This window comes from Sorghum bicolor, chromosome 4 (genome assembly GCF_000003195.3).
Source record: "Sorghum bicolor cultivar BTx623 chromosome 4, Sorghum_bicolor_NCBIv3, whole genome shotgun sequence".
Taxonomy (NCBI): domain Eukaryota; kingdom Viridiplantae; phylum Streptophyta; class Magnoliopsida; order Poales; family Poaceae; genus Sorghum; species Sorghum bicolor.
This window is the reverse complement of record NC_012873.2, coordinates 57,627,610-57,645,955: the sequence shown is the minus strand read 5'-3', so window position 1 is coordinate 57,645,955 and position 18,346 is coordinate 57,627,610. Positions and strand designations below refer to the sequence as shown.

At 43.5% G+C, this 18,346-nt stretch overlaps 1 protein-coding gene across 5 annotated transcripts; it reads right to left on the bottom strand.

The window, feature by feature from the left end:
• LOC8074801 lies at positions 506–4,322 on the bottom strand. Of its 5 annotated transcripts, none has more exons than XM_021459015.1 (13): positions 4,161–4,322; positions 3,666–3,779; positions 3,185–3,464; positions 3,006–3,080; positions 2,794–2,852; positions 2,575–2,710; positions 2,333–2,429; positions 2,173–2,239; positions 1,943–2,041; positions 1,714–1,803; positions 1,388–1,542; positions 1,145–1,246; positions 506–958 (listed from the first exon to the last, which is right to left on the bottom strand). In XM_021459015.1, exons 3-13 carry the CDS (start codon positions 3,441–3,443, stop codon positions 826–828), a joined length of 1,272 nt encoding a protein of 423 aa, XP_021314690.1. In that variant the 5' UTR covers positions 3,444–3,464; positions 3,666–3,779; positions 4,161–4,322; the 3' UTR covers positions 506–825. The 5 variants fall into 5 exon arrangements, with proteins under 5 accessions (XP_021314690.1, XP_021314693.1, XP_002452506.1 ...); XM_021459018.1 differs by having other exon boundaries at positions 2,575–2,635; XM_002452461.2 differs by having other exon boundaries at positions 3,666–3,768.

Genomic DNA, 18,346 nt, shown 5'->3' with positions numbered 1-18,346 from the left:
CATTGTGTAGGACTGAATAATAACAAAATTGAAGTGAAAATATTCCCTAATATCAGTCGCTAGATTCTTGCTCTAGGTGTGAACAGGATCCTTACTCTCATCGAGAGGATAGCACACAGAGTTGAGGCAATTTTCTGGGTTTATTTCTCACACAATGCTATGCCAACCTGAGGGGTTGGGGATACATATTTGAATATAGGGCTGCTAACCAGTCAGCATATGCCAAGATGCTAATCTAAGATGCTGTCCTACATATGCTAACTGCTGTCCAAGCAGTTAAGGATGTTGTCCTACAGATGCTAACTGCTATCCTAAAAGCAGTCAAGGATGCTGTTTACAAAGGACACAAGGACAATGTGCTGCGTACTGCAGCTGACAACCGCCAGCCAACACAGAGACTTATCCATCACTCTCCCCCTAAGTCTTGTGTGGCTCCTTGTAAGCAGTCAAGGATGCTATGGATCTTTATCCAGTCATTTTTCCTGAAAAATAAATATTACGGAAGTGCGCAAATGAAATCCAGCTTGTTATTTGATTAAGCACAGAATGAAGGATATATCAGGTGCTTAATATAGAAGTGCAACCAGTTATTAAAAAATTTAGCCTAAGAGATCTTCTCAAAAAAGCGTTATCTTTTAGCAAGATTTTCTATCTTTACATGCTCTTGAGGTTACAACAGGGTTTTGCTGACATGGTCACCAGTAACAAGATCATTTCCTCTTTCCAAAGTCACTCTAATATTAGTCTTATGCGACACTTCTGAATGTTTATTCTTCGTCAGCTGATCTTGAGTTTCCAGAAGAGGCTTGAGGTTGTCAATGAACTTTATCCATGGTTGGCTCCCTTCTGCAATGGATCCGAATAAGGAAGCTCATAATCTTCGGGGTTTAGAGCCAATGGGAAATCTGGCAATGGAGGCGGCGTCACAATGATCTTGCTGACTCCTATGTTCAACTCTCTGAATTTACGCAACCAAAAAAAAAAACAGAATTAGCATATATGGTGTCAGCTATTTCTTCACCTCTTTCTTTGAAACTAATTCTTACAATCTCACCGACGCTCTCAATTTTTGCAACAAGAAAGAAGAATTAGCATATATGGTGTCAGCTATTTCTTCACCTCTTTCTTTGATTCTATTTCTTACCCTTTTTGTGTGTTCAGGTCTTGGTAGCTCTGGAACTTGCTCTTTGCATCTTTTGGTATCATGTCAAAGAGATATTTGGTGGTTCCAAAAGCAGATGGACTTCTGCAAAGTAAACAGGCAATCGAGTTTAATATCTTTGTTAAACATTTGGCGGATGTAGAGGGGCACAGTATTAGACTTGGAGGCAGGTAAATTAAGATGGTCAAACATAGGGGATGAATAGACTTGGAGGTTCCAAATCACCTTGATGTTGGTGGAGCTGTGTGGAAGGCCTCAGAAGCTCTTTTGCTCTCATTGATAAATTCTTCTGATGATTGCAGAGCAGCTATGGCAGTCTCTTGTGATTTTTCAGTCTCCCCCTCATCAAGAATCAATCCGTGGAAATAGTATGCTGCAGCCTAGCAAGCGTAAAAAACAAAAACAAAACGACAAGGATACTTACACACTGGAGAAAATATTTGTGCTCTGCCCAGGAAATTAATTTAAGTGGCTTACCATTACCAATGATTGTAAATGCAATTTAGAAATGAAAATGATATTAAAGAAAGAGAGTAAGATTGTGTGCGCACCTTAGCTTCAACATATTTCCATTTTACAAATAGAGCATGTTTTCTCCCCCATCCATCTGACAGAGGAAGCTCTGGGATGCTATCCTTAACCTGTTGAACAATAGCTCAGATATACAAGTGAACAAGATTGTTTCGTAGTGGAATGCACAATGAGATCACAATTGTGATATGAAATAATAGATTTATGCATTGCTAAGTCCTGATGATAGGATAGGACTGAGAGAGTCACCTGTTTCCAGCATTTGATCATCTCGCAAGCTAAACGTCGTTTTACTGCTAATGTTGCCTTTGGGTTCTCAATTGCTAATCCAAGCTGCATATCAACTCCCTGGAGGATATTAAGACAATTAGTGGCTCCAATTGGTTTCATCAAAGCATTTGTAGAAATGAAGTATCAAAGCCAAACATTCTAGCTATGTTAGAATATCTGCATAAATATAGATGAAAATAATGCAGTACCTGACCAAGACCTTGCAAGCTAAGAGCTTTAAGATTTCCCTCTGCCAGATCTACTGGAAGTTCTCTTCTGAAATTAAAACATGAAACAGGATAGTTCAGTGGGTGTATTGCGAATTTCTTCTCTTAGATATTCACAATATTAGATCCTCAAGCATTAAACCTTCTTTCAGGTGGTATATGTATGAGTACATGATGAACTGCACAATCCAAATACCCAGCTGCCTTCAAGAAGAGATCAACAGTGGCTTGCCTGCTCTCTGCGCGAGACCACGAGTTTTATGTTGTCAACAGTCGTCACAGTGCACAGCATACATGAAGATTGACAATAGTCTTATCAATCCAAAATAAGCATAGATACTAAGCTGAGATCACCAGGTCTATGTTATACTGAACTGCACCAACCTTCTGACACTCTCGGACCGTGACCATCACCATAGGGCCTAGGAAGAAGCAGGGTGTTAGCCTGCAAGAAGCACACCATGGCCATCAAATGCAGCACGGACAGCACCTCATACCAAGGATCTGCCATGGATGTCTCCTGCAGTCCAGTCATGCAGCATTCTGAAACATTCAGAAGAACTTGCATATGTAAGTGCATATAGAAGGGAGATCAATTCTCACCTCAGCCACATCTTCCTGGTTAGCCCATACAAACTCCACCTTGTTTCTCATCTCACTGCCTGCAACATTGATGCCCAAATCATGATAAATCAGGAAAGCAATTTAACATAAACAAACAGTGATAGGGATATTTGGTACTCCCTCCGTCCAAAAAAGCCAAACTTTTTAAAGTTTGTCCAAATTTATATAAAAATATACCACTATTTAATCACCTTCTTCCACCAGTTCTAGCAGAGCTGGCAAGTACTCTTCCAGAGCCTGGAGGAGATTAGCAGTGCTAGACCCTCCTGCAGATCAAAAAGACTACAATCAGAGCAAGAATTCTGGTATTCACCTCCAGCATGAATAATCAGGGCAGGCAGGATTCATATGCTGCAACGACCCGGCTCACCATGCCGCGCTGCAGCCTTTCGCCTTGGCTTCAGAGCCGCCGACGATTCCTGCGTCGCCATTGCCACAACCCTAGCCCTCAGAGCTGTCAGCCTCTCCACTGCGCTCTTGTCCAGGTCATCAGCACCTAATTGCTGAGAGAAGTGTATGGTTCTTGGTACCCGAAGACCTGGGAGGAAGACAACCACCTCGCCGACACTTGACAGTCCTCTCTGGCGTACGACACCGGGATCACTCCATTTTGACGCTCCACAGCCCATGGATGCAGATTATATATATATCTGTAAGATGATCATGTTGCAAGCGTCAGCAGTTGGATGTTGTGAAGAGCTAGCAAGAAGTTCATGGCAACGAAACGAACGAACACGCGAAGGGAATCACAAATTCAGTGTTCAAGTCATAACCAAGAAGTGAAGTTTCCCCAAAGGTTATAGTCTGAAAAGAAGTCACTGCAAAAGAAAAGCTAATACAAAGAATCTTACCTTATGCTCGAGTGCTCGTCCTTTATGGTGAACTTTTGGGGTCTTGTTCAGCCACTAGCAAAATATCAAGATCAAAATCCAAACCTTGAGCTGTGCTTGTTCTCTGTAAACCAACTGCGGCGCATTTTTATTTAAATTTATATATGCAAGGAGGGACGAAATAAGGAAAGAATGTTTATCCTACTACGACAGACCAACGAACATCAAAAGGAGGGTGCAACTTGACCAAATTTAAGGCCAATTTGGTAGTTCCTCCGTGTGGAAAAACAAATAAGTTTTTGGCAAGTTGAGGTTACCACGAAATATAAAAAACATGTGCTTGTACTACTTAGAAAATAGTGCATCATCATCTGGTAAGTAAGCATAACTCGCTGATGTTTGTGTCACTTTTACTAGTTCAATCAATCTAGAAGCAATGGAAGGCTTCAACGAAGATTTTCTTTCAAAGTGATTCTCGAGGAACATAAAAATTCAAGAAAGATAACATTAGCTTACCTCGTCTTTGCCAAGGCATCTAGTTTGATGCTGATGCTTGAAGCCTTGAAGGTTTGGGATTTATAGGGAAACAGAAGTGTAGAACCGGTTCCTTCAAAAAAAAAGTGTAGAACCGGCTGGAACCTGGAATGGAAGGAGAGAGAGAGAGAGAGAGAGAGAGAGAGAGAGAGAGAGAGAGAGAGAGCCGTGACGTGTCTATTTAAAGGTCCGTGTGTCGCGATGGAACTTCCAGGAACGACAAAGACGAACAGAGGCACACGACGGCGCTGTAGAACTCAAACAAGGTCCATGAACAAATACTCCGTGGCCCCTACTAGAAATATTTATTTAGAAAATAACTGGTTAATAATAACCGAGAGTCGTACATGTAATTGTTTTTCACACATTATAAATATTCATGCACGTTTCGGTCTTCAATGTTGGATTAGTAAGACGACAAATTAACAGATGATACTGTCTCATGCTTGTTGGTTCAACAACGGGGAAAAAGAAGAACAGAAACGCTTGTGCCATGGTGCTTCTGGCAGAAAGAGGCATTGATATGATACCGACACCACCCGACTCCGCTGGGAGTCTCATGGACGGATGGTCCAAGAAATTAACAGAAAGCAGCAGCACATCTACTGGCTCAAACTGCACCGCCCATCGCTCTCGAGAGTCACGATGACGGAAAGTATTGTTGGCTAATTTATTGTGAAAAAAATACTGTTGAATAGCTGGTAGATTCGGTTAATAAGTTTAAGCGAACGTGTGACTAGGCGCCACTGCTAGTCTGCTAATCAATACAGCCGGCAAAACTCAGTATCAGATCTGCTGAGCGCTGCCTGAATTAAAACAACGGGCTGGCATGGCAATGGCATGGAGGAAGCTGCTTCTGTGCATTGACCTTGACTGCCAATTGGTATTAGTGCTACTAGTTTTGTTTTGCAGAGTGACAGGTGTACAGTGTCGCGTGGCAAGAAATAACCAAAAAAGGATTTTAGCATTCCTACTAGTACTAGCTGGTGTTGTCTGTTGACTTTGGGGCTGGATTTGGACGCTAATGAGTACTACTACGTACTAGTAGTCGATACTCGAAGTGGATGGATCCATGTTGTGTGGTGTTTGTGTTTAAATTAAACACATGAACAATAAACTGTTTTATGCATACGTGTGTCAATGAAACGTACTAATGAACAATTGAGACAGGTAACAGACGTACCAATACTGCTACTTATCATCCGTCAGGAAAACGATCGCAGACAAAATACACGAACATTACCTGTTCAAAATGTAATAGGAGTTGCGCGCGACTGACACCGTCGATATGGTTAATTGGTTACACGTCACGTGGATGAAAATTGGAATCATGCAGAGCTGATACAACACTACAAATTGAAGAGTTGAGAAGGAAAAACCGAAAACTTGCTTCTCAAAGAGGGAAAATACTGAGGCCCCGTTCGTTTTGGGTGGAATGGACCACAAACTGTTCCAGCCAATGAATTTTATATAAATTTGTGAACTAATCCAGCTAGAAATCATTCCCCTGAAGAAACAGAATAAGGCCTAACGTTGCATCGGTGTCTCACTAGTCTAGTTGGCATCATCCGTAGGCCAATTGCTTGCTCCCCAGTTCCATTAAAATTCCACTATCATAAAATATAGAATATTTAGTTTAGATAAAGGTACTAAGACATTGTGGTCCTGTTTGGTTCCTCTTGCTAAATTTTAGCTAGTTAAACTTTAGTTATTTTAGTAGCTAAAGTTCCAAACACATTGACTAAAAGAAGTTAAAATAGTTTAGTTCCATTAGTCATCCAAAAGTAGCTAAAATAATTTTAGCTAGCTAAAATTTATCAAGGGAAACCAGACTCTATGTATTTTTTAATACGTCTGCTCTATTTTCTCCTTGCAAGGGTCGTCCGCCCTAGTTGGATGTGGTTTGGTGGTGTTTCGCCAGATTGGCGAGAGATGACATAGGTTTGCCTAGTGGCCTAATAATCATGTATCTGCCCTCGGCCAGCTAGACATGGTGGTGTCACGACCACGACGTGCGACACCGCATGATTACGTGACACGTGTCCCTGATTCTCTACGTTTGTTTATCTGGAAAGTCATACCTGAAAGTACTATTTACTGATTTGTTATGAGAGAAAAATGCTGCTGAATGGCTAACAGATTCGGCAGATAATTTTGTTGATTTATTATGAGAGAAAACACTGTTGAATAACTGGTAGATTCGGTAAATAAGCTCGAATGAACAAGCAGGCAGCCAATTTATGCAACACATGCAAACCACCAGGATCCCAACTGAATTGTATCCACTCTTTAGGATTGACATTGCAGGGCAACTCAGGCCTTGTTTACATCCAAAAAGAGCACTTTCGTTTTTATTTGACAAACATTGTCCAATCATAAAGTAACTAGGTTTAAAAGATTCGTCTCGTGATTTACAAGCAAATTGTGCAATTAGTTTTTATTTTCATGTATATTTAATGCTTCAAGCATGTGCCGCAAGATTCGATATGACGAAGAATCTTGAAAAGTTTTTGGTTTTTTGGGTGAACTAAACAAGGCCTCACTTGTTTTTAATAACTTGTTGCTAGTAAGGTGCTATAGTACATATTTTGCCTAACTTATTGCATAGCTATGGTACCATTGTGGCAAAGAGCAGTTTGTAGCACTGCCATATGTACCAAACTATAGATGACCACATTTTGATTGTTTATGACAAACAATACACAACTGTATGTCTTGCGAGGAGGTCATTTCTTTCTGTGGGGATTTACAAAGTTATAATATAAACAAAAACAAAGTAAAAACGATGCTGTTCCAAGTGCTTTTCTTAAGACAATAGTGAAGATGTCCCATTGCATTTCACATTTGCTGGGCCGACTGGAAGAGAAACAGGGCCCATTTTTTTTCATATCACGGGTATTGGCCGAGTATATTTTTTTCCCCTTTCTTCTACTCCCTCCGTCTACGAAAGAATCAATTCCTAGGATCCGTGCCAGTCAAATTTTTTAAAGTTTGACTAACTTTATGAAAAGAGTAACAACATCTATAATATAAAATACACATTATATGAAAATATATTCTATGATGAATCTAATAATACTAATTTGATACTATAAATCTTAGCATTTTTTTCTAGAAATTTGGTCAAAGTTTAAAAAGTTTGACTTAGGACAACTCTAGAAATTGACTCTTTCGTGGACGGAGGGAGTAAGTTCTAACAAAGACTCATCAGAATTCTCCAAAAAAAAAGGCTCATCAGAAACAGGGTGAAACTAGTCTAAGAAGATGACATAACTTGAAGTCCACTCAGATCCCAAATGCATGTTCCCAACGCCACATCCACGCAGCACACAGAGCCCGGAATTTTTTCCATTTTCTAACAGAAAAAGAAAACATCCACGCAGCAAGCTAGATAAATGTCGAGGTTGAATGGGCCGAAGAAAGGCCGTTCTCGCCCTTGCATCTGCTCAAAGAACTCCAATTCCACCGCCGGTTCAGCCCGTCCATCATCGACGTGGAAGACGCGAAACAGTTCCCCCCTAAACCCTTGTCCATGGCAGAAGTACACCGCATTGGCGCTGCCAGCGATGGAGGGAAACAACTTGGTGGAGACGGACAACGCCCGAACTAACCCAACGAACAGAGCGCGGTCATGATTCACCAGCACCCACCACGGCGCTCCTCGGAATGAGCCTCCGTCCGTCGACGTCCACCTCGAACACCTCAACCTGTTCAACTTGTTCTACGAATTCGTTCTCTCCGCTGGTGTGCGCCATGATCATGAGCATCCCGGCGGCGCCGTCGTCGTTGCCGGAGCCGGACGGGGCAAGATAGAAGGAGCAGCTGGTGGCCGCCGGAACCGTGGCGGCCGCGGTCGCGGGGGGTGGTGTTGTCTTCCTGTTCCTAACCACGTGCACCAGCCGGGGCACCGGGTGGAGCTCCACGGCCAGCACGTCTCCCGTGGACGTCGACAGGTAGAAGCGGCCGCGCAGCGAGAGCACGGACACCTGGTGCGCGCCGCAGGTCAGGGCGCTCGTGTCGGCGAGAGCCCAGTGCGATTCCCCGGGCCTGATGAAGGCGAGTAGCGGGACCTTCCCAGAAATGAAAACCACCACCGTCGCCGCCGGGGAGGCCATGGCGCCGCCGCCGCCGCCACCGTCGATGACGCCGAAACCCCTGTAGGACAACCCTGTGCCCCAGCCCGTCGCGGCCTTGAGCGCGCTGACCGAGGTGGAGGAGGACGGGTCCGGGAGGTCGGTGATCGCGTGCGTGAGCGGGTTGACGAGGCGGATGCCGGACGTGGCCGTGTTTTCGAGGACGAGGAGGCCGTCGGCGCACCCCAGCGGGTGGTGCCCGGAGAACTCCGGGAAGTCGTCGGCGATAGAGGCGCCCGTGGCGACGTTGAGCAGACGGCGGCGGCGCGTGTCGTCGTCGCCGCCCTCGCCGTAGTTTGTGAGCATGACCCAGTTGCGGGGGAAGAAGCGGCTGCTGAGGACGCCGCGCGGGTCGTCCGTGGACCGCCGCCATGGCTTGCACACCGCGCGGAAGCGGATGTACTCGCTCACGTCGATGCCGAGGAGGCAGCCGGCGATCTCCGCCGCGAGGTCCCGTGGAAGCTTGGCCCAGTCCCTCCTGAGAGCGTCCATGCACGCTAGCTTGCCATCAGGTGATGAGAAGTGGCGATCGAGAGGGATGATGAGTGAATCAAATGAAAATGTTGGTACCTCTCCGGAGTCCGGAGTATCCGGAGCTGGTTCGTGCATCGTGTGCCTGCCCGAATACACCTGGTGGTCAACAGCCGGCATGCCGTCGTTGCAGGTTGGGCATCTGATCCGCCGGAGAGGCTCGCTCAACTATGTGATGGTCGCGCCATTTGGGCTCCATGTAATCGTCTTTTCGGTTTCTGACAATAGTTTAGGGGTTCGTCGACCTTGGTTTGGTAGCCCCTCGCCGCCTACTTTGGTCCTTGTACCTTATTTTTTCACCTCTTAATGAAATACGGGTTCAACCCGCTCGCGAAAAAAAAAATGTGATGGCTGATGAAAGTGCAGTAATGTCCCATGGCCATGTCTTGGGCGTGAAGAACCGTGCAGTCTGCTGTAAGTGCTGCTGATGCTGGTTCTTATAATCCAGAACCATCCTTCCAACCTGTATTCGCCATCCTCAAGCTTTGGATCCGTCGAAATTTTGATGCACATATATGTTCCCTAATAACTGTCGACATGCCATGTTCTATGAAGAATCACAACATGCGACAACTGTTCCCTGGAGCTGAACATTGTTGGACAGATCGATCACTCCTTCCTTGGACAAACACCCTTGTTTCTTTCACATATGTAGGCCTAGCTATCAATGCTAATAGAAAATTGCAATGTTTTTTTTCTTCTTCTTATATAGAGAGAAATAATTTACAATGTCCACAACGCAACGCAGAGGAGTACGAGAAACAAACATTCGTTCGTCATGCATGCTGCAAGCCTGGAACTGGAATTCATCCTCAATGCTGTTGGGCCCAATTTTACTTCAAATTGGAAGGCGGGCAGGCCTGAACAGAGCTGACATGCGGACCAGCCCAATCCATATCTGCCCCAGCATCCCAGCCAGCAAGCGGATCCGCCGGTGCCGTGCTCTCGCTGGCTGTGACTGCCCTAAACCATGGGCGGACGGTGGGAAACTGGAACCGACGGGAACGAGTAACCTGTACTGTTGCACAGGTCGTGTCAACCGTGATTCTGTGAAGACGCCCAAAGAGAGAACAGTACAGTACATGCAGTAGGTGTAGAAAAAACGGTCCAAACCACGGGCTGGTAATCTGTACGTACTACGAGGTAGCTGATGCGGAATTCCAGGACGATCGATTGGTTTAACACGGACGTACAGTACGTGTACTATCGTAGCACGAAGCGACCGGACCACATTTGCTTGCTCTCAGCACATTGCTGTCGTGGATCCACGATCGCAAACTGCTCGAAGCGGCAGCCGCGGCATGCACGACGGCAGACTCTTGTATCGTAACGGAATTTCAGGGCGCGCCAGATCTGGACTGGATTTGGGCGGTGGAGCCAGCGGTCCATCCGACGTTGGCCAGTTCCCCGGCACGCCCAAGTGGCCGGCCGTCGCCTCGCCCTCGCCCTCGCAGTCGCAGGGCAGGCTGGGGGGCGGGGCGCCCACACAGACAGCGAAGCACACAGTGTCACGGGCATCCATGGTCCCACTCCCACGCCGGCCGGACCTAAAAAGCGGAGCTTCTTTGCTCTTGCCGATGCCCGCTGCTGCTTGCCCAGGCGGGCGCAGTAGTAGCCGACCTGTCCATGAGTCCCATCCATCAACTCGAAAATATTTCGAATTCCGATACTTGTAGTATTTTTATTTTTATTTAACAAATATTATCCGATCATAGACTAACTAGGCTTAAAAGATTCATCTCGTGATTTACAGTCAAACTGTGTGATTGATTTTTATTTTCGTCTATATTTAATGCTTCATGCATGTGCCGCAAAATTTAATGTGATAGAAAATTTTAAAAACTTTTTGGATTTTAGGTGAACTAAGACTCCATTTTCCATCGCTCATCTGACAGCCAGCAGTGCACGTCCTTCCTCCTCCATCAATCAATGCTCCTCAGGTCCGAGGAATTTCTTCCTTCGTTCGCGATAAATGCCACACTGTTCACATAATTAGGCCTTGTTCAGTTCCTTCCGGAAATGTTTTAGAAACACGGTAGCACTTTCGTTTGTTTGTAGTAATTATTGTCCAATTATGTACTAACTAAGCTCAAAAGATTCGTCTCGTAAATTTCGACCAAACTGTGTAATTAGTTTTTATTTTTGTTTATATTTAATATTCCATGCATACGTCTAAAGATTCGATGTGACAAGAAATCTTAAAAAGTTTTTAAATTTTAGGTGAAAGTAAACAAGGCCTTACTACTCTGCATTTGAGCTTATCAATGCTAGTATTTTTTTAGAAAATAATATTTTTATTTTATAATAAATCAGTATTAGCGTGTCTGTATCAGCTATAGAAATGATCAGCCTTCGTGATCTTGGATCACGAAGCGACTTGTCAACACAATAGTTCTTTTTCGATGCGGATACTATTTTTTTACTTTTTTTATAGTTCGAAAAAACTAAGGCCTTGTTTAGTTTCGAAAAGTGAAAACTTTTCGGAACTGTAGCACTTTCGTTTGTTTGTGACAAATATTATCCAATCATAGATTAACTAGGATAAAAAGATTCGTCTCGTGATTTTCAGCTAAACTGTGTAATTAGTTTTTATTTTCGTCTATATTTAATGTTTCATGCATGTGCCACAAGATTCGATATGACGAGAAATGTTGAAAATTTTTTGATTTTCAGGGTGAACTAAACAAGGCCTAACCTTATCCCCTAGGTCCTAGGGAGAGGAAGAGGGAGGACATGGACAGCAGGACAGGAACCGATCCTGCCTTCCACAACCAAAAGTTTAGGACCCACTAGGGCGTCATCAGAAGCAATTCAGTTGATGCCTGCCTTTTTATTTTATTTTTCCATTCCAAAGCATAGAACAAAGTTAATTGACACTTGAGACCTTGGAGTGGCCTCGAGACATATACAGAATATAGTATTTTATATATATAAAAAAAGCAGCGAACGTGCAAATGACTTGGCATGTGAAAGCTCAAAGTAGTATATTTGGGCATTTGGCGTAGAACATCAGAATCTTCTTCCCTTCAATGGGAAGTGAAGAACATCGAATCGTAGCCACCAAAAAAAATGCTCGCTTTAGCTGATTGCAACGGCCGCACCCGAAGATCAAAAAAAATTTTAGATTTTAACACTACAACACTTTTATTTTATTTAACAAACATTGTTTAATCATTAAGTAACTAGGTTTAAAAGATTCATCTCGCGATTTATAGATAAATTGTGCAATTAGTTTTTATTTTTATCTATATTTAATGCTCCATACATATGCCGCAAGATTCGATGTGATAGGAAATCTTGAAAATATAGATAAAAATAAAAACTAATTATATAATTTGCCTGTAAATCATGAGGCGAATCTTTTAAGCCTAGTTATTCCATAATTAAACAATGTTTATCAAATAAAACCAAAAATGCTACGGTGTCAAAATCCAAAAACTTTGTCTAATATTGTCAAAAACTTTGTAGTATTCGATAAATATTGTCTAATATGAATTAATTAGGCTTAAAAGATTCGTCTCACAAATTACAAATAATTGTATAATTATTTTTTTATCTGTATTTAATATTTCATGCATGTGTCGACGAAAGCTGGTCGGCAGTCTACCTTGGGGTATGCCCACGGTAGTAGTTTATCGGTAGACGGTGCGCAAACTACGAACTCGATGGTGACGCAAGACACGGACAAGCTTTTTATCGAGGTTCGGCCGCCGGGTTGGCGTAATACCTACGTCCTGCGTCTGGTTGTATTGATTTGTGTTGAGAGAATAATATGTCCTAGGGGTCCCTTGCCCCTCCTTATATAGTCCGAGGGGCAGGGTTACAGATCTGGAAACTAATCCTAGTCGGTTACAATTGCCATAGATAGTTCGATATCAATTCCTATTCTAACCGACTAGAATCCTGCTTGATCTCCACGTCTTGTTTCCTTGCGTGAAACTCCAAGCTGTCGGATCACACCTTGAACTTGTCTCGTAATGGACCAAGCCTCCTGGCCCAAGTCTAGCCGTAAGGGTATAGGGGTTTATACCCCCACAGCTAGTCCCCGAGCACCATGTATTGTGAAGTACACCTCGTCTTGAGCTTCTTCGACCGATGATACTTAACGTCTTCAATTATTATGAAAATTGCCCAAATAGTTGCAACAATAGTTTGAACAATTCTAAAGACATCCAATCAACATCATCATCGAAGAAGCCAATTGTTCGAAGAATGCATGGTGCTCTTGAGAAAAAATATTTTTTTTTGGTGAAGTGTGCCCACTTTACTTTCCTGAAAAGTATGGACCCTCAAAAAGGCAAGCAAATTCACCGCAAGATGAAGTGTGCCCACTTAGTCCCCGAGCCTGGTAGCAGGTGACGTAGTCACGTGGTGTCAGGGTCCAAAGAAAATTCTTCAAAGCTATTTTGAATGTGAGATGCATCGCTAGATGCATCGTACCGATGTAGTCCCCGAGCTTGCTGGAAGGCGAAGTATGAACCTTGTAGCAAGGTCTAAAAAATTAAAGTTATCCAGTCCCCGGACATCTCATGCTCATTTACCATCGAGTTTTAGATTAACAAGCTGGCCAACCAGTCCCTGGGTGTACAATGCTCGGAGATCCATACAGCCTGCTGAGTCTCGAACTAATAAACTAGGCGACCAGTCCCCGAGTATCAAGCGCTCGGTGGTCGGTGCAGTTTCAACAAATTTGACGACCAGTCCCCGAGCACCAAGTGCTCGGTGGTCGGTGCGCTCCTTGAAGTTCCGATTTGATAGACTGGGCGACCAGTTCCCGAGCATCGAGTGTTCGGTGGTCGGTGCAGTCCTTGAAGTTTCGAGTTGATAGACTGGGCGACCAGTCCCCGAGCATCGAGTGGTCGGTGGTCGGTGCAGTCCCCGGATTGTTGACTCTCTATCATTTTTGTCTGCTAGTTTTGAAAAAAAAATTCCACAAAAAGGTTGACGTGACGAGACCTCCTGACGGGATGCCAGATGGATGCATGAAAAGTTACGCCTAGCAACTGTAAAGCCGCCCTTTGCGCGGTTTGAGAAAAGAAAACCATCAATTTGTACGAAAACTCCGCCGCATTAATTGTCGATAATCATTGAAAACCGAAACGCCGCGCCCGCCGTATGGCCCGCCCACTTCCCGAGAATGCGGGAAGTGGGAGGGGTGGAGTTGCAGTTATAAAATCCTGACATTTACCCCTCATTGCCTACCCTGCCGTTACCTTCAAGCTTGCTGTTCTCACCTTCTTCAACCACCTGCGCCCTCCTAGCTCGAAACCACTCCCGCATCTCCAATGGCGAAGAGCGACTCCAAGAAGAGGGCCGAGCTGATGGCCAAGGAATGGAAGAAATCCCGCAGCACCGCAAAGTCCCTCGGTGACCTCGTTGATATGGGGCTACTGCACAGCCCGGAGCTCGGCGGCTGGAGGATACCGGAAGGGGAGAGCTACCCCGACCCCCGCGCCGGTGAGATCGTCGTGTTCGAGGATTTCCTCAAGAGGGGTTTTGGGGTGCCTGTTCATCCTTTTCTTCAGGGTCTTCTTTTGTATTATGAGATCGGGATTTGCAATCTGCACCCGAACTCAATCCTTCTTATTTCCACTTTTATCCATTTGTGCGAGGCCTATGTTGGCATAGAACCGCACTTCGATCTCTTTCGCTATCTTTTTTGTTTAAGAAAGAAGGGAGCGGTTGGAGGCTCCAAGGTTGCAGGTGGAGTATACCTCAACCTTCGCGACGGGATGAAGAACCGTTATCTCCACTGTCCATGGAACACTTCCCTGACTGAATGGTATAGGAAGTGGTTCTACATCAGGAAAGAACCGGGCAGCTCCACGTTCTGCGACGTGGGGTACATCCCCGAGAAGAGGGTAAGCTGGACCGATCGCCCAGAGTTCGACGGTCAAGTGGCAGACCTGATGAAGCTGATCGACTGGTCGCAAGATTCGATGTGACGGGAATCTTGAAAAGTCATGTGCATAAAACATTAAATACAGATAAAAAATGACTAATTATTTAGGGATGAAAACGGATCGGATACGAACGGATATCATCAATACCACATTTGTTTTCATATTTTTGGTCGAATTCGGATAATATCAATGTTGTCGGATAAGATATGATTGTATGTCGACATCATAAATATACGATTTAGGTATTCGGATACGGATACGGTATCGGATGTTGAATATTCGGACTCGGATACGGACAAGTCTAAAACTCTCTAAACGAATTCGGTCTCGAATACGGTCGGAAAATATCCGTACCATTTTCATCTACTTTGCGAGACGAATCTTTTGACCCAAATTAGGTCATGATTGTATAATAATTGTTAAATACAAACGAAAGTGATACATTGTCAAAAAAAATCCAAAAAAATGGACATAACCCTTGTTTAGTTCACTCAAAATCTAAAAACTTTTTAAGATTCTTCCGTCACATCGAATTTTAGGGCATGTACATAAAGCATTAAATATAGATAAAAATAACTAAATTGTATAGTTTAATTATAGTTTCCGAGATGAATCTTTTGGGACTAGTTAGCATATAGTTAGACAATAATTACCTATAAATAAAAGTGCTACAGTATCAAAATAAAAAAAACTGAAAGTGCTACTGTGTAAAAATTAAAAAGAAAAATTGAATCTAAACAAGGCCTAAACTAGGCTTATATCTTTACTGCAAAGGACCTTCCGATTGGGCGTGGAAATCTCACATTCTGAAGTGAAAAATTTCGTGACACTATAGTATTTTATTTGTTTGTGGTAATTATTGTCCAATCATGGACTAATTAGGCTCAAAAGTAAATTTCAACCAAATTGTGTAATTAGTTTTATTTTCGTCTATATTTAATACCCAATATATATGTGACGAAAAATCTTAAAAAATTAGGTTTTGATGTTAACAACCACTGCGCCCGTGACCGTGAGCGACGGCATCCCTGAATGCACGACGTAGAAGAGGTGCTGCGCTGAGGACACAATTGACAGATCCTTCGATCAATTCGGTTCTTTCGTGCCCGCAGGCGAGGACGGCAGGCAGCGGAAAAGCGATCCGGAGTCCGGACACTCTGCTCAGCGAGGAGGCGACGACTCCAATCCGAGCGCAGGACGAGGGGCACGAGACCGAGAGACGAGAGTCCAGTCCAGTGTCCACTGTCCACGGCACCGGGCCCGGGAATCCAAGCCGCAGATGGGAATCCCGCAAGAAATTCTCGCCAATCCATCCACACCGGCCAAGCGGCCGTCTGTGGTCTGTCCTGGCGGACTGACGGTTCACCCACGTGACCCACAGGCCCGCAGTCCGCTCCATCCCCTCTTGTCCCAACTCTCAAGTACAACCCGGCAAGTCTTCGGGTGGAAAACTGAAAATGAACAGCGGCACTTCTTTTTTTGAAAATATGAATAGCGGAGAATTTCGAATCATTCAACATATTCTAAAACCTGAATCATAATAACATGTATTCGTACTCGAATTCAAATATACATCTGAAATAGATTTATCCAAAATCTGTTTTCACTATTTTATAGTAACATGTATTCGTACTCGAATTCAAACATAAACATCTGAAATAGATTAATCTAAAATCTATCTCTTAAAACATCTAATAATAATAATAATAATAATAATAATAAAATAATGGTCATGTAAATCCCACCACAATGACGTAAGCAGCATGCTTGCGCATAGTCCTAATGGCTGCCTCCCTCTCTCAATTCACTATTTTATAGTAGCTTGTGCTAGCGTCTCATGAGCACCACATTGTTTCATAAGGGCACTCACAATAGAGACTCTATCATAGAGTCTAAAGTTATTTATTACCTTAAACAATGTGGACTTAGAGTCTAAATAAGATTTGGAGTCTTATTTTTTCTATCTCTTTCTTCAATAAATAAGCTGCCACATCAGCAAAGTATCATAAATAATATGTAATTAAGTGTCTTGGACTCTGTGATAGACTCTGTAATTAAGTGTCTATCATTGAAATATTAAATATAAACTATTTATAAAACTAAAAACATGGCTAGAGAGTAATTTGCGAGATGAATTTTTTTGAGTCTAATTAGTTCAAGATTGGACACTAGTTGTCAAATAAAAATAAAAATGCTACAATACCTGCTAAACTTTAACAACTACAACCAAACACCCAAGATTGTGTCCTTGTCATCTGGCTTCTATGTCAAACATGTTGGCTCCTATGTCAAACATGTGTGCTTAGGCTAGTATGACGGGATACGATGTCCAAACGATCCTAAAGACTATCGAATGAGTCATCTGAAACACTATTTCATATTTTACGAGCTATAATATTATGTTTTATAGTTGAGAGGATCATGCAGCCAAATCTTGATATGTTAGGGAGTTATATAGACTTTTTAATATGCCACCTTAGCAAAAACCACCTTTAAAACCGCATGAGAGGTTATTTAGATAGTTTTCAATAATTTGAGGTGTAGGATACCTATTTTTATAAGTGAGAGGGTGGAGTAGTTTGAGGGAGTTAAGTAGACTTTTATGAAAGTATTTTCTAAGACAAATCTATTCATAGATTTTTCATATTTATAAACTAAACAATTTAAAAGATATTGATGATTTATATTATCAATATTTGAACCAAACCTTGTCCAAAATGTAGGATACTGTAGGATCTCTGGATGTACAGGAAGTGGCCTAGAGGGGGGGTGAATAGGCCTGTTCAAACTTTTTCAGCAAAGTTTATCAGTCACACAGGTAAGAGCGGCAGTGAGGCCCTCCCAGGGCGGCACTGACGGCCTCAACAGAAAAACAGACAGAAGCTTAATTGAATTGATTCAAAGTTTACCCAGGGAAATTTAGATCGACTAAATTTCCAAGCTTCCTGCAAGATGTTAGAGCACAGGTACGTGGCTAGAATGTGCTGGAGCCTCCCCACCAAGTAGATCGGCCTCAAATCCTAACACAAACTCATACACAAGCGAAAGCACACAAGACACACGATTTTTACCGTGGTTCAGCTGTTGCCACAACAAAGCTTGGCCTACTCCACGTTGTTGAGGTGCCCACACTAGGACCGGCTTAGCCACACAGGCTTACCTTCTCCTCGTTCTCAAAGCAAGGATTTTACCCCTTGCAAAGAGTAAAGAATGTATTAGCTGCAAGGGTAACCTTACAAACCTTCCCTTGGCTGCCACACAAGTTGGCAAGCTCTAGGGCGACGCCTAGCCGGCTAGGAGCAAGCTCCAAGAGTAACAAACTCAAGGCTGCCGGCCAAACGTGAACCAAAAGCTCTTTTTGACGCTGGGAATCAATGGATCTGCTCTCCAATCGAAGTTTGCTGCCTTTTCCCTCAAGTTTTGATGGCTAGAATCAAGGATTGGCTTGGGGGCTTGAGGAGCAACAAAGGAGGGAGAGAGAAGTGAGCTCTGGTCTGTTTGCAACGGTTGGAAGCGAGGAAGATGAGCAGGTTACCGTTTGAGACGGTCTGGAAGGGTATTTATACCCAGCTCTCCAACTGTCACAGGGTAGGGCGGCAGT

Bases quoted from the DNA above. Each gene is read 5' to 3' on its own strand.
- LOC8074801 (XM_021459015.1), bottom strand. From the start codon at position 3,443: ATGGGCTGTGGAGCGTCAAAATGGAGTGATCCCGGTGTCGTACGCCAG. The intron at 3,081-3,184 runs GTGAGCCGGGTC...TTTGATCTGCAG, and splicing joins AAAGGCTGCAGCGCGGCATG to GAGGGTCTAGCACTGCTAAT. The intron at 1,804-1,942 runs GTGACTCTCTCA...ATTGTTCAACAG, and splicing joins TGATCAAATGCTGGAAACAG to GTTAAGGATAGCATCCCAGA.